We start from the raw sequence: 17,401 nt of genomic DNA, 5'->3' as shown, positions 1-17,401 counted from the left end.
GAGAGACACCAGGCCAACTGCCGGCACACCCACACAGTTAAGGTGGGGCTGAGAGCAGTGCCAACAACAGTGTAATATGAGAGCTTGCACAACAGGTGAAAGGTGACACAACATAGCACACCCACAGGTGAACACTCTAGAGGAGGGATACTCAGTGGCTTCTCTCCCAGTGGAAGTGCTCCAGTCCCACCTAACTCACACCACAGATCAGAATCACAGCCAAGAAACAGATCTGGGGGCCTCTACTCCAAGAACTAGGGAGCAGACCCCACCCAAAAGGGCAGTGACACCACAGAACAAAGGGGAGGTTCAATATCCAATGCAGGCTCTTGTCACTACAACATCAGTCACACCTCCTATCAAGGGGATAATGGACAGCATATACTGAGGAAAGAGGTGGCAGACACCTATACTAAAAACAGCCCTAGCACCAAAAAAATTTAAACCCATGCAGGCCACACAGAAACGTTCCCACATAAAAATAGCCCTCCAAGACACAGTCTGAGGATCTGGCATTGGGAAGAAGAACCCCCAGAACATTTAGCCTTGAAAACCAGCAGAGCTTGAGTGAAGGAACTCCACAGGGCTGGGGGAAAGAGACTCTACTCTTGGAGGGTACACACAAAGTCTCGTGTGCACTGGGACCAGCAAAAAGCAGTACATCCATAGGAACCTGTGTTAGACCTACCTAGGGGTCTTGGAGGCTCTCCTGGGGAGATAAGGGTCAGCTGTAGATTGCTGTGTGGGGCAAGGAGACTGGTAGTGGAGGTCCCATGGAATACTGATTGGCATGAACTCTCCAGGAGGTCCGAACTTTGGCACCATACCCAGCCCGACCCAACAACCTACAGGCTCCAGTGCTGGAAAGCCTCAGGCCAAACAACAAAGAAGATAGGAACACAGTGCCACCCATCAGAAGACAGGCTGCCTAAAGTTGCACTGAGCTCACAGCCACCTCAAATCACACCCCCTGACACAGCCCTGTCCACCAGAGGGACAAGACCCAGCTCTACCCACCAGAGGGCAGGCACCAGTCCCTCCCACTGGGACGCCTACAAAAGCTCCAGCACCAACCTCACCCACCAGGGGTCAGACACCAGAAGCAAGAGGAACTATGATCCTGCAGCCTGTGGAAAGGAGACCACAAACACAGAAAGTTAGACAAAATGAGACAACAGAGAAATATGTTTCAGACAAAGCAACAAGATAAAAACCCATGAGAACAACTAAAGGAAGAGGAGATAGGCAATCTACCTGAAAAATAATTCAGAGTAATAATAGTAAATATGATTCAAAATCTCAGAAAAAAATGGAGGAACAGACCAAGAAGATATAAGAAATGTTTAAAAACGAGAAGATTTGAAGAACAGAGATGAACAACACAATAACTGAAATAAAAAAACACACTAGAAGGAATCAATAGCAGAATAACAGGCAGAAGAACACAGTGAGCTGGAAGACAGAGTGTTTGAAATCACTGCCATAGAAGAGAATAAAGAATGAAAAAAAAAATGAGGACAGTCACAGAGACCTCTGTGACAACAGCAAATGCACGAATATTTGCAATATAGAGGTCCCAGAAGATGAAGAGAAAGGAAAAGGGCCTGAGAAAAAATTTGAAGAGATTATAACTAAAAAGTTCCCTAACATGGGAAAGGGAGACACTCATCCAAGTCCAGGAAGTGCAGAGAGTCACATACAGGATAAACCCAAGGAGGAACACATCGAGACACATGGTAATCAAATTGACAAAAATTAAAGACAAAGAAAAAAATATTAAAAGCAACAAATAACACACAAGGAATCCTCGTAAGGTTAACAGCTGATTTTTCAGCAGAAACTCTGCAGGCCAGAACAGAGAGGTACGATATATTTAAAGTGTTGAAAGGGCAAAACCTACAACCAAGATTACTCTAACCAGTAAGGCTCTCATTCAGATTTGAGAGAGAAATTGAAAGCTTTACAGATAAGCAAAAGCTAAGAGAATTCAGCACCACCAAACCAGCCTTACAACAAATGCTAAAGGAACTTCTCTAGGTGTGTGTGTGTGGGGGGAAGGCCACAACTAGAAACAAGAAAATCACAAGTGGGAAAGCTCACTGGTAAAGGCAAACATAAAGTAGTGGTAAAAAATCATCCACACACAAATATGATATCAAACCCAGCAACCGTGACTATGCAATGGAGAAAAGACAGTCTCTTCAATGAGTGGTGCTGGGAAAACTGGACAGCTACATGTAAAAGAATAAAATTAGAACACTCTCTAACACCATACACAAAAATAAACTCAAATTGGATCACAGACCTAAATGTAAGGCTGGATACTATAAAACTCCTAGAGGAAAACACAGAACTCTCTTTGACATAAATTGCAGAAATATCTTTTTGAATTCACCTCCTAGAGTAATGACAATAAAAACAAAAATAAACAAATTGGACGTAATGAAACTTAAAAGCTTTTGCACAGCAAAGGACACCATAAACAAAATGAAAAGACAACAGAATGGGAGAAAATATTTGCAAATGAAGCAACAAGGAATTAATCTCCAAAATATGCAAACAGCTCATGCAGCTCAATATCAAAAAAGCAAACAACCCAACCAAAAAATGGAAGATCTAAATAGACATTTTTCCAAAGAAGACACACATATAGCCAAAAAGCACATGAAAAGATGCTCAACATCACTAATTATTGGAGAAATGCAAATCAAAATTACAATGAGTAGTTGTACAAAACTACAATCACCTTAAAACAGTCAGAATGGCCATCATCAAAAAATCTACAAACAATAAGTGCTGGAGAGGGTGTAGAGAAAAGGGAACCCTTCTACACTCTTGGTGGGAATGTAAATCGGTACAACCACTATGGAGAACAGTGTGGAAGTTCCTTAAAAAACTAAATATAGAACTACTACATGATCCAACAATCCCATTCCTGGTCATATATCTGTAGAAAAACATAATTTGAAAAGGTATCCTAATGTTCATTTCAGCACTATTTACAGTAGCCAAGACATGGAAGCAACCTAAATGTCCATTGACAGAGGAGTGGATAAAGAAGATGTGGTACATATATACAATGGAATATTACTCAGCCATAAAAAAGAACAAAATAATGCCATTTGCAGCAACATGGATGGACGTAGAGATTGTCATACTGAGTGAAGTAAGTCAGAGAAAGACAAATATCATATGATATCGCTTATATGTGGAATCTTAAAAAATGGTACAAATGAACTTATTTACAAAACAGAAATAGAGTCTTATTTACAATACCGAAACAGATGTAGAAAACAAACTTATGGTTACTAGAGGGGAAAGGGGGGAGGGATAAATTGGGGGATTGGGATTGACATATACACACTACTATATATAAAATAGATAACTAATAAGGACCTACTGTATAGCACAGGGAACTCTACTCAATACTCTGTAATGAGCTATATGGGAAAATAATCTAAAAAAGAGTGGATATATGTACATGTATAACTTATTCACTTTGCTGTACACCTGAAACTAACACAACATTGTAAGTCGACTATACTCCAATAAAAATTATTTAAAAAAATCAATCAATCATGATTCCCTCCTTTGCACCAAAACTCTACCTTACTCACTCAAGCATTTTTTCTCCTATATACAATGTTTTGCGTTTGAAATGGCTTTGCCATTTCTAAAACTCTTTCATATCTATCTCTTATCTCAGTTGATCTTATCTACAAGGACTTGGTAAAGTAGGCATGGGTCATAATACTCATTTTTAAGAGATGAGGAAACTGAGTTTCAAAGAGGTTTGTAACTGTAACACACGTTGCCAGTGGTGTCTCTAGAACCAGAATCTATAACATGACCTATTCTGTGCCTATTACCCACCCTCCTCCAATGGAAACTTGAAAACAACAATCATATAGCATAATAAAGTGCTCACTCAGTATAAAATATTGTATATAGAGAAAAAACCCCAAAGAAATAGCAAGCAAGGCACATCCTGTCTTTCTTATGCAATGGAATTTGATCATCTTGTACTAAATCCAGATGCTGGCTGTCTATTTTGCTTCTGTAATTGTGCTTGGATTCTGAGGATACCACAGAAAGTGGGAGGAAGTCCACTTACTACTTACAGGTGATGTGTTGGTTTCTACTGTCGGGTTGACAATCTTTTCATTAAATCCATCCTAGCAAGTAGCTGGGACTCTGCACTGTGTTACAAGTAATTACCATGCTCTTTCTCATTGATTTGATCATTTGTTTCTTACCAAGCTGTTCTCCTAAACGTTGGCCCCTCTCAGTTGAGATGACTCGCTCATCTTCCATGTCACATTTGTTCCCAACCAGGATAACCTGGGCATTATCCCATGAGTATGTTTTGATTTGAGTTGACCTACCAGGAAAAAAAAAAAAGGCAAAAAAATGATCAGAGGAAAATGCAACAGCATAAAATGAAGGAGAAGAAATACATCCCACAGATGACGATAACAGCAAAAAATGAAGCCCAAATACCTGACATTTAGAATTAATTAGTTCAGTGCAATTTTACCCTTCAGACACTCATCAGGGATTGCATGAGTCAAAAATCAGGGGAATGGTGGTGTTGTATTTAGAATTCTTCTGTGTTTGGTGAGATTAATATTACTACTGCTTCTTCCTTTCCCCCTTCTACTTCACCTTATACAGTACTTTTATACCTGGAGTGAGTGGCCAACCATCCCAGTTTGCCCAAGATGTTCCCAGTTTTAGCAGTAAAAGTCCTATGCCCCAAGAAACCCCTCAGTTCCAAGAAACCTGAGATGGTTGGTCACTATTTATAGCCCATCACAGAAAAGAATTTTTACCTTGTTACAGTCACAACTTAAAGAGCTAAGACAATTGGGTTAGGAAATCTGGGGGTAATGATAATATTTTTAAAAAGCGTTATAAGAACTCATCTACTCATGCCTTACATTTTTAAGAGAAAAATGCCAGGTTGATTAATATCAAAATTATAATACAATGAGCTGGTGTTTTAGGTTACTATAAACAGGATATCTAGGATTCAGAATAAGCTTCTGGTACGGATCATAATGCACATAACCAAATTTTGATTTTGAAACTTAGTTGATAACTATAATAGTTAATATTTGCAGGTACTGTTTTAAACTCTTTATATATGTTACCTTAACTTAATCCTTAGAGTAACTCAAGGGAGATAATATTATCATCCTCATTTTATAGTTGAGGAAAATGAGGCACAGAAAGGTTAAAAAGTTCGCCTAAGACAACTCAGCTAGCAAAGTGGTAGATCTGGAAATCAAAACGCAGGCAGTAAAGCTTTCAAGCCTGTGCTTTTAAACACATATCTGTAGTACTCATTACAAGTTTGATAAGTGAAGTTCCAGTGTATTTTTTATCATTTCAGAGAGGAAGCTGAAAGGAAGCCATGTTCTTTAATCCTCCCTTTTTATTGGCCACGTTCTTATTTGATAACAATTCTAGATAGGTGGGAAAGACATATCACCCAGTGGGTGGTTGAGAGAAAGAGAGAGAGAGAGAGAGAGAGAGAGAGAGAGAGAGAGAGAGAGAGAGAGAGAGAGAGAGAGAGAGGGATGCTAAACAAATGATGAAAGTTTAATAAAGGGATTTGTATAATGTCAAAAAGAGAAGCTTGGCATGTTCTTACTAGCAATTGTCAAATACTTCAGGATTTTTACAAAGAAAATAGTGATGAGCTGTTCTCAGCTTGAAGACAGAATGAAAGCAAATAGGTTTAAACTGCAGCAGGAGAGCTTTTAATGAGATGTCATCACTATTTCTCCTTTCCGAGAAGAAAGAAGAGAGCTAAAGGGCAGATAGGGTCTTATTTCAGAGTACTTCCCTGAATCAAGTACAAGTTTTCAAATGAGATTAAAATACCTGGTGAAAGATACCTTTGGTTCCATGTGAGCGTCTCAAGGCGCAGCATATTTTATCAGAAAAATCTGGGGATGTGACCTTTCTAATTATGACACCTAAGAGAATAATACATTCCTCTAGCAATAGTCACATTCAGCATGTGTCTATAAACTGGGAAACTAAAGGCAGACATTCAAAATCTACACTTTTCACTTACCTCATCTTATGAGTGGGGTATATGAAAAATGATGAATCCAGAGTGAATTAAGATGTAAAAAATATTCTATACCTGGACACATCTTAAATCTCAAGTGCTAAGATAGTTGTATAAATAAACTCCAAAGGTTCTTTCAAAGGAATTCAAATCTAATCAGATTTCCTTAGGTAATTTAAAAAATTATCCCTTTGCTCCTTTAGGTCTTGTTAGCCAAGGCTTGGCCTATGCCTGGAAAGGCCCTAGGTTGAGAGCCCCTATGTTAATGGAGAAAGTTCTTATCCTGGCACACAGCTAGAACACAAATTTGCAGAATGAAGCTGGGGAGACGGGAGTCACAGGAGTGTCATACTTGCATAAGGAGGAGGCTGGGGCTGGTATGTAATAGCATGGCTTACTGAATTTACCAAGGACAAATGCTTGCCTGAAAAAATTTAGCACTCTTCTGACCTAGTTAAACTCTTCCTGCTGCACCCGATTGTATAAACTTACACCGGGCCGGGGTGCACCTTTGTGAAGGTAAAGAAGAAACAACTCAGCTAGCTGATTTGTACTCTTTAATCAAGTTAATGGAATGCTTGCTTCTGCCATTAAACATGTCTGAGTCTCTCAGTTCTAGCATAATAACTCATGGGGTCTTTGGAGGCCACAGAGATAGATTGTACATCTATGCATACACAACATTCCATTTATACTGTGTGTCTGTATAATTTGGGGATGCCATGATTACATCAGAACCATCCCCCTTTCCAATTGTACCTATATCAGAAATATTTTACTGTAACCTCTGCAATGTCCTAAATTGCCAATAATTAAAAATGAACACTTTCTGTAATTAGGGAATTATAAAGATCCGTTACCTTAAAATCTTCAAGAGCCCTTGGAGACAATTTCTCTTTTTAATCAAATATCAACTGTGGTCTGAGACATTTGTGTTGAAGTGAACAAAACATTAATTTGCCAGAGTTGGTTAATCAAATAAGATTTGTTCTTTCTGATGAAGTCCGCCATCAACAGAGTAGCTTTAGGCAAAGCCCAATCACCAGCTACAGGGGGAACAGAACCATGCTGACTGATTTATGAATTACTACATATCATAGAATCTAAGATGCTGTGTATTATAAGATTAAAAATTACTTTACGGATGGCCAAGAACAAAAAGCAGCAGCCTATGAAACTATGATACAATGGTTAACAATTGTCCTGCTAGACATACTTGTCAGTTACATCAGCTTCTTGTTACTTTGAAGTTTTTTTCATGTATTCTGAGGGATTTAGTAATTCTTTCTGTCTTCAGTTGCTTTGTTCATGAAAGATGATCATCCTATGACTACCTCAATAAGTCAACATACCCTTCTGCTTGTGGGTATCTTCCCTTAAGACCTGTAAAGCACCAGCATGTTGCTTTGCAGGGAAATATGAAATGATGGTCATTACTCCAAATGAGTATTCACATCCCTAACATCAAACTGATACCCACCTCCCGCATACACAATAACTTTCTACCTACGTTGTAACAGTTCCACCACTCAGTTGAGGTAAGGACAGTATACACAGCTATGACCCTGTTGGTGCATGTACAGGCAGTGGAATCCATTTCTCATACAGCATCAGCAATTACAATGTCATTTATTGTAAGACACATCCCAATTTCAGAGATGTTAAAATATGAGTAATTGTGCATCTTAGCTTCTGTAAAACACTATTGTTTTCTTGGTATTTCTTTTATGTATGAAGACCTAGCTTGAAATGAGAGCTTGGATTATTCCTTTAGCTCAGGAATACTTGAAGATGAGAAAATATAAACCTCATGGGTTGAGAAAGACCCAGAGTTGTGTGTAATATGAATTAAGGGCAGAAGAATGTTGGGATGAAAATCCAATCCCCAACCCTTCCAACTCAGAATCCTAACAATTTTATTCAGCTCATTTAAAAGAGAGTGCTAATACTGAGTATGGGAAAGTCATTCTGCACTCTGCAGCCTCAGCATCTTCATCTGTAAAATGAGGCCACCACATTTTGTACTTAATCTCTGGGGATGTTGTAGGACAAATGTGGTTTTAAGTAGGGTCATGCTCTACTTTACGTCGCAAACACCTTTTCACAAATATAAAACATTATTAGTCCCAGCTTGGGCAGCCAGCTGTTTCTCTTCCTCAGTCCAGGTCAACTCATCCTTTCTATAACCTAAAAAATAATTTGAGTTTTTTTCATTGAAGAATCTCAAATTTTGTCTCCGGTTTATACCTTAAGGCTGAGGTCCTGTACAGATACATTACTAAGAAGGAGTAAATGGCCTTTTTTGGTATGTCTATTAGGAGTACGGTACATGTTTATTGAGTGAATCCTCCTTTCATGTGTCATTTCTATGTATCTACTTTTTCAGTCATTTGCTATATTTTGTAAAATTTCTTATTCAGGAATGGATTTTTATCACCTCATTAGGAATTGTCTTATTTCTTTGTCTGTTACGGAGACATATTTAAAGAAAGTGCTGTCACCAAATAACATACATGAGAGAAGATGATTTATTTCTGAATCACTGCAAAAGATCCTTTGGGATTTACTGTTAACCTCAACAAGATTAATGGACTCAGAAGCAACACGCTGGTCACCATGGTTACTCTACGAATGGCAATTAACTCAGACCTTACCAGTAACGAGGTCCTGGTTACTAAAAAAAAAAAAAAAAGTTGTCTTTTAGTTAAAAACAAAAATAAAACAATAACCCCCCTCTCTATATATATTTCTATATTTTTATATGTTTCCTCTATAAATACATATGTAGGGAGAGAGGATTTTGATTTTTGTTTTTTGTTTTATACTATGAGGCAGAGGGAGATGAAGAGATTTTCATATTTTATACATAAATGACCGAACTCTGCTCAAAATAAAATAATTTAGGAGAGCTGTAAACAGACAAATCAAATTCCTATAATATCTCTATTTCTCCTCTCTTGTTCTGGGTATATAAATAATCTCCTACGAGTTCAACCTGTTTTCACTGAGAAGAGACTCTTATGAGTGATAATGTTCTGAAAAACAGTCCACAAAATGTACCTCAGGAACCCAAAGAGCAGTTATCTCTTAGGGTCTGATCTGGGCTATACATGGGAAGATGAGGTGTCAGGGAGAATATGACCAGCTCTTCCCCCTGCAGTGAATCTCAGACAGATCTTAACAGCAGTCCTGTTCTTCATTCTGGAAGCTCAAATTTCTCCTCAGCAACCATTTCCCTTACTCTCCTCAATATTCGGGAGCCTCAGCCTTCAGCATCTCAGCAGACTTCAAGTCATCATGGAATTTCCCAATCTCCTACTGCTCATCGCATAGCATTGGCCCTTCTGTTACTTTTCTACTAACTTAATCATTTATTTATTCAATTTTTCTCAACCCTTGGAGAGCTTTGAAAAATAACTTCAACCTAGAACAATTAAATCAGAACCTTTAGGGACGTCATCATAAGCATTTAAAAAAATAATCTCTGCAGCTCATTTGTATGTATGACTGGGATGGCTCTCTCGCCCACACCTGTTTCAGTTTTTAAAATAATCGGTTTCTTTACTTCCCATCTAACGCTCAAAGTGTTTGCAGGTGGTTTACAGAGATACATACAAATTTAAGATATAAACAAAATAAATTTTAAAATGAATGAGTAGTAATAAGGAAACAAAAATAGGAACGTAATAAAACCTAATGATTTTTATACACTGTAAAAGCTAACAGGTAGTCTCAGAAGTTGAGGAGATAGGCTTTTCATAGGTACATTGACTCATTTAATAAAGGAGTTATAAAAGGAAATGTTAAAAATGTATCCTCAAATAAATGTTCTCCAACCTCTTTTTTTTTTTTGCAGTATGCAGGCCTCTCACTCTTGTGGCCTCTCCCGTCGCGGAGCACAGGCTCCAGATGTGCAGGATCAGTGGCTATGGCTCACGGGCCCAGCTGCTCCGCGGCATGTGGGATCTTCCCGGACCGGGGCACGAACCCATGTCCCCTGCATCGGCAGGCGGACTCTCAACCACTGCGCCACCAGGGAAGCCCTGTTCTCCAACTTTTAATATCTTTAATTACTTAAGAAATAGGTTTATAGTTTTTGGTAAAATTGCTATATTCTCATTAAAAATTCTAATAAGAGAAAAAGCTAAAGCAAAAAATAAAAATTATCAGAAATCTCACTAACCCCAGATAACCACCACTAACATCTTGGTGAAAATCCTAGAGTAGATTGTATTACTGACCTCACTGAGTCATCACCTCCTTCCCTGTAGGTGGATTATATTTCCTTGCCCTCCTGGTTTTGGACTGGGCCAAGTGAATTGCTTTGGCCAATGGAATATTAGGAGATTTGGTGTGAGCCACTGGTGAGCAATAGGCATCAGAGGCACTGTGAGTTTCATCAGCCCTCTGGTATTCTTGCTCTTCATCATGGAAGAGCCCATCCCAGAAAGGGGGCTGCTCTGCCAGCCTGTCCCAGAGGAATGAGAAAGCAGGAGGAGCCCAGCTGAGTTCTACAGAGATCAGCAAATCACAGCCAAACCTAGAAGAGCCCAGCATTGCTTTCTCATTTCATCTCTTGTACCCAAAGGAGCTATCACTATGGGTGGGTCTAGGTTTTGCAAGGCCTAAAACTAATACAAATGTGAGGGCCCAATTTAAGGAAAAAATGCAAATTAGAAATACAGACAGTCAGAATGGCCATCATTAAAACGTCTACAAATAACAAATGCTGGAGAGGGTGTGGAGAAAAGGGAACCCTCCTACACTGTTGGTGGGAATGTAAATTGGTGCAGCCACTATGGAGAACAGTATGGAGGTTCCTCAAAAAACTAAAAATAGAGTTGCCATATGATCCAGCAATCCTGCTCTTGGGCATATATCCGGACAAAACTATAATTCAAAAAGATACAGGCACCCCTATGTTCACAGCAGCACTGTTTACAATAGCCAAGACATGGAAACACCTAACTGTCCATCGACAGATGAATGGATAAAGAAGATGTGGCACATACATACAATGGAATACTACTCAGCCATAAAAAAGAATGAAATAATGCCATTTGCAGCTACATGGATGGACCTAGAGATTATCATACTAAGCAAAGTAAGTCAGAGAAAGACAAATACCATATGATATCACTTATATGTGGAATCTAAAATATGACACAAAAGAACTTATTTATGAAACAGAAACAGACTCACAGACATAGAGAACAGACTTGTGGTTGCCAAGCGGGAGGGAAGGATTGGGAGTTTGGGGTTAGCAGATGCAAACTAGTATACATTGAATGGATAAACAACAAGGTCCTACTGTATATCACAGGGAACTATGTTCAATATCCTGTGATAAACCATAATGGAAGAGAAAAAAAAGAAATACAGAATGAGGTACAGGGCAGTTTGTAGCAGATGCTGTTGGTGCTCTGCACATATTCCCCAGGCCTTGCCACTTCCTCGTGTGCTGGCTGCCTTCCAACTGCCAGTATCTGCAGCTTTTGGCTTTAAAGTCTTCTCTGAAGCAATGGAAGGCCACTCCACCCATCAGGGAAAGTCAAATGTAACAGGGAAAGAGCACACCCCAGGAATAGACCTCAGCCAATGACTGACAGGAGTTAGCGTGTAACTACTGCCACTCCCTTGCTCCTCCGGTTGCTGCTGCAATGATTCCCAGAATTTCAAGAAGGATGAAACTCTAGTTACCCATAATGGTAGAAACACCATTTATTGGTGGTCTTCCCTTCCCCAGCTAACTTCCCCACCCTCTGTGGCTATTTCTTACACTTTCTGAAAAAAAGCACTTGTATACAAATTCCCCTCTACGAGCCTGCTTCAGGAGAAACCCCAACTAATACACTTGGAATGGGCTTGTCCAGGAAAGGGACCCAAAGCTTCCTAGTAAGGTTCTGGAGATGGCAGTACTGGCTTGAAAGCACTGATTATTAAATATTAAGGACTTCTGTGGGTTGGTTGTGAAACTGTACCTTAACGTTGACCACGATGGGTGTTTTTATACCATGGAAATTAGCAAATGCTACAAATCAGATTTTTTTCTTTTGTTTTTGCCTTTTTTCAAAGAGTCTGTTTCCTGGTACACCACAGAATGTAAGCTTCATTAGTTTTGCAAGAAATTCACCTGTTGCTATCACATGTGCCATTGTCTAAAACACATGGCCTCTGTGTCAGGCTACCTCACCCTCTTCCATCTGGTCTCCGCTCAATCCCTCCTCTGGACTAGGTGCTCATCATATAGGCCCCCATACACCCTGTACCTCACTCACCTGGACCTTCTCACTTGTATCTCTCCTAGACTACAGGGGGGCAGGGACCCCAACTGTTTTGTTCACCACTGTGCACTCAGGAAAACATCTGGCACAAAGAAGGGTCTCAGCCAGTAACTGTGAATTAGTGACCAAATGAATGAGAGAACCGTAGACCGAATGTGGCAAAAATGCCTAAGGCATTCAGTAAGTTCAGAATATCAGCATAAAATTAAAACAGCACAGGAGGAGAATCACCACTGTATGTGATGCCAGTGCCCCACAACATCCCTTTCAGGACGCGTTGCTGGCAGAGTTCTTCCAAGGTCTTTGACATCCTGACCACATCCTTGGTAGAGAAAAGCAAGTGTTGGCCTCTCTACAACCTGCAGGGCCATCTGTGTGATGAGCTATTCATTCCAGCCAACAGGAATCACATTCCTTTCCGCTCCAGCACCAACAGTCAGGGTGAGGATCCTCAGGGAGTAACTTAGCACCTCGTTACCGTGGAATAGTTGCTTTGGAGGTTCCTAGTCTGACTCCTTCATTTTGTAGATGATAAAGCTGAAACTCAACATGTGGAGGGACATGTTAATGGAGAGGATGCAGTTACCTAGTGGCTGACGTGAGTCTGTATCCCAGGACTTTCCATGCTTCCTCGTCTACTTCCACAGGGAAGAGTAGTGACTACATTCTACTGAGCATGGAAGTTGGGAAGAAATTCATGTGCCAAACAGTTGACTGGTTTTTAAAAATAAAAAGTAATATGTCTCCTGAGGAGACCAACATACTCTAAATCTCCATATATATGAGAGTCATGAGGCTGCATGTGGAAATGAGCAGAACTGGATGGGTCTGAAGGATCCGATCCTCTTCGCAGGAAGCCCGTTGCTGAGAGCAAATAGCATTTATTCAAGAACTCAAGAAGCAGTCATCTTCAGCAGTGTGGTCCTGGAACCACCTGGGACCACATCAGATTCTGCATTGTCAGTCTAAAACCAACTTTAGACCCATTTCTATCATGCCTCTGTTATAACTTCTAATCTCATTTTTTTTGTACAAAATGTCAAATTCTATTTTTTTAACCCATATGTGTGGTAGGAACAACTGGACATCTCTCTTCTATGCCAGAAAGAAAAACAACTGGATGGAGGAAACATCACCCACTGGAAAACAGAGACAGAGCCCCCCCTTCAGTGAGCAGAAGGGAGTCTGACCCAGGAAAGGGACAGATGTTCCTAGGTTCTAGAATGCCTGGGTTATTCTTCCACAACTGGCAAGGCCAAATCCAGGTTAACAGAAATATCCTTTTCTCAAATCAGACTGTATTATCCTGGGGGAATGAATGGTCTTTGATAAGGCTTTTTGCTACTTAGCTGAAGGGCAAGCTGAACTTAGAATCTAGCATCTGCTCTGCCCTCACTCAGATACCAGGAAATTGTCCTTCCCCTTCACAGCCCGGGGGGGCTGAGCAGAGGAGAAGCTCCACACACATTCAAACAAAGCCTGAGCACTGAGGCATGCAAGACATTAAGAAAGGACCAAGGAGGAGGAGGAGGGAATGTCTCCTCCTGTGGGGTAGGCGGGGTTTCCAAGAGGGGAATGAAACCTCAAGTCTTTGGGACTGAGCAAGTGGAAGCCAAAGGGAAATGAGAAGTGGAGATTAAGAGGAGATAACGACAGGAAAAGGAGAAATGTCCGCTAAACCTGTTTGAAGTCTAGGACTGTGAAGCCTCCATTCCAGGCAGGAAAATAAATAATATAGTTATATCTTCCTTTCCTCTAACACTAGCCAACTCTTCCAAGATCCCACTGTCAGGATTAATTGTGGAAGGCTTTGAAGTGGGCAAAAGAGATGTCTAGGAGTTCTGACAAGCATATCTTTCCAGATCATCTCTTGCTTTTCATAGACTTTGAGCTATTTTACAACTCTGTAAATGGGAGAAAATGGATAATAATATAGATGAGTTCTTGCCAATAGGAAATAGAAGTGTAAATGAATTGTGTCTGGGGGAATGTCATTGATCATCGCCCATGGATATTCACCTATTTTGCAAATATTGGTAAATTCATTCCAGCATTCGCCATTGCCTCTACGTGTTTTCACTGACTACTCCCTTGAACCTTGGCAACTTATATTGGTTCCATCATTAACTGCTGAGTTAAATAAAATCTTTAGGGGCTTCCCTGGTGGCGCAGTGGTTGAGAGTCTGCCTGCTAATGCAGGGGACCTGGGTTCGAGCCCTGGTCTGGGAAGATCCCACACGCCGCGGAGCAACTGGGCCAGTGAGCCACAACTGCTGAGCCTGCGTGTCTGGAGCCTGTGCTTCGCAACAAGAGAGGCCCATGCACCGCGATGAAGAGTGGCCCCTGCTTGCCGCAACTAGAGAAAGCCCTCACACAGAGATGAAGACCCAACACAGCCAAAAATTAATTAAATTAATTTAAAAAAAAGTTGAAAAGAAAATAAAATCTTTAACATGTTTATTTTATATTTGAATGGAAGTGTGATTTTACCTTATTTTAAAAGGAAATTAAGCATTCCAGAGGGGGAAGGGCTCAAGATGGCAGAGAAGAAGGACACAGAGCTCACCTCCTACAAAAACATTAAAAATACATCTACAAGTGGTATGATTCACACAGAGAATCTACTGAACACTGGCAGAAGACCTCAGACTTCCGAAAGGGCAAGAAAACCTCCACAAAACTAGGTAAGACAAAAAGAAAAAGAAAGGAATCTGGGTGGGGCCTGTACCTCAGGGAGGGAGTTGTGAAGGAGGAAAGGTTCCTGTACGCTGGGAAGTCCCCTCACCAGTAGGGCGATCAGCCTGGATGGAGGGGGAGCTTCAGAGCCTAGGAGGAGAGCACAGCACCCAGTTTGTGGAGGGCAAAACAGAGAGCAACATGCACAGAAGGTCAGCACTGCCGCCGTGCACTCCCCAGGCTGGGGTGCTCATCTGTCGGTGTGGGCGGGGGCTGAAGCTCAGGCTTTAGAGGTTTGACCCAGGGAGAGGACCAGGGTTGGCTGCATGGAGACAGCCTGAAGAGGCTGGACTGTGGCAACTGAGGGTGTACTCGGAGGAGGCCTGGGCCCACCAGAGAGGCAAGATGCCATTGTTGGGGGCACAGAAGGAGAGGGGTGGGACCACCAGAAGAGCTTTTTTCCCTCTGAGTGCTCCCAGGCAATAGGTCACCACCTACAGGAGCTCTAGGGGCAGGCGCAAGTTGCTGCTGCCATTGTGGGCTCCAGAGGCGAGCAGGGGCCACTGCTGCAAGACCCATGAGCAGGCGCCAAGCACTGCCCCCATTGTCCCGGGAGCACGTGGGCCACAGCAACCCCCAGGAGACTCATGAGCAGGCACAAAGCACTGCCCTCACCGTCCAGGGAGCACACTGACCATAGCCGCAGCTACGAGAACTGTGAGCAGGTGCCAAGCACCGTCCCTGCCGTCCCAGGAGTGCACAAGGGCCACTGCACCTGCACACTCCATATCAAGGGGTTAACAGAAAGCACATGCTGAGGAAAGAGGCAGCAAGCATCCAAACTAAAAGCAGGTCCTTGATTCCAGACAAGATGGTGGAGGAGAAGGACTTGAGCTCACCTCCTCTCACGAAAACATCAAAATCAGAACTAACTGCTGAACGACCATTGACAAAAAAGACTGGAACCTACCAAAAAAAAGATTTGACATTCAAAAACAAAGAAGAAGCCACAGGAACATGGTAGGAGGGGCACTTTCAAGACATAATCAAATCCCATGCGCGTGAGGTGAGCAACGCACAAAATGGAAAGTAATTATATCACAGAGGTTCTCCCACAAGAGAGTCCTGAGCCCGATATCAGGCTCCCCAGCCTGAGGGCCTGGCATTGTGAGGAGGAACCCCCAGAGCATTTGGCTTTGAAGGCCAGTGGGGCTTGACTGCAGGAGCTTCACAGGACCGGGGGAAAGAGAGACTCCAGTCTTGGACGGCACACACAAATTTTCATGTACACTGGGACCCAGCAGAAAGAAGTAAATCCATAGGAGCCTGGCTGTACCAACCTGCAAGTCTTGGAGGGGCTCCTGGGGAGGGGGGGAGTGGCTGTGACTCACTGGGGGGGCAAGGACACTGGTGGCAGATGCCTCAGGGAATATTGATCAGCATAATCTCTCCTGGAGGTGGCCATTTTGGCATCAAGACCTGGCCCTACCCAACAGCCTACAGGCTCCAGTGCTAGAACTCCTCAGGCCAAACAACCAGCAGGATAGGAACACAGCCCCACCCATCAACAGACCAGCTGCCTAAAGCCATACTGAGCTCACAGCCACCTCAAAACATACCCCTTGACAGAAAGGAAACCACAAACAAAACAAAAAAAAACCACCCACACAATGGGAGAAAAATTTGCAAACAATAGACATACAAGGGATTAGTCTCCAAAATTTACAAACCATGCCTGCAGCTCAATATCCAAAAAACAAACAATCAAATAAAAAAATGGGCAGAAGACCTAAATAGACATTTCTCCAAAGAAGACATACAGATGGCCAAGAGGCACATGAAAAGATGCTCAACATCACTAATTATTAGAGAAATGCAAATCAAAACTACAATGAAGTATCACCTCATACCAGTCCAAATGGCCATCAACAAAAAATCCACAAACAATAAATGCTGGAGAGGGTGTGGAAAAAAGGGAACCATCCTACACTGTTGGTGGGAATGTAAATTGGTACAGCCGCTATGGAGAACAGTATGGAGTTTCCTTAAAAATTTAAAAATAGAGCTACCATGAGATACAGCAATCCCAATCCTGGAAATTTATCCAGCAAAAGGTATGGTTTGAAAGGATACAGGCAGCAAAATGTTCATTGCATCACTGTTTACAATAGCCAAGACATGGAAGCAACCTAATTGTCCATTAACAGATGAATGGATAAAGGAGATGTGGTACGTATATACAATGGAATATTACTCAGCCATTAAAAGGAATGAAATAATGCCATTTCAGCAACATGGATGGACCTGGAGATTATCATACTAAGTGAAGTCAGACAGAGAAAGACAAATACCGTATGAT

At 41.5% G+C, this 17,401-nt stretch overlaps 1 protein-coding gene across 1 annotated transcript in view; it reads right to left on the bottom strand.

Moving 5' to 3' along the window:
* Positions 1 to 17,401, bottom strand: part of RAB3C (RAB3C, member RAS oncogene family) — a gene marked incomplete at both ends in the record, with an annotated part of 299,155 nt that overhangs the window by 51,451 nt on the left and 230,303 nt on the right. The window contains one exon of the mRNA XM_082652069.1: positions 4,257 to 4,381. Within this exon, the coding sequence (XP_082508195.1) occupies positions 4,257 to 4,381 (125 nt within the window). The remainder of the gene's footprint in view (positions 1 to 4,256; positions 4,382 to 17,401) is intronic.

The sequence above is a fragment of the Grampus griseus genome (assembly GCF_964374135.1).
Source record: "Grampus griseus genome assembly, chromosome: 3".
NCBI classification, from domain to species: Eukaryota; Metazoa; Chordata; class Mammalia; order Artiodactyla; family Delphinidae; genus Grampus; species Grampus griseus.
Note: the sequence above shows the minus strand (reverse complement) of the source record. Positions and strands in the feature narration are given on the sequence as shown.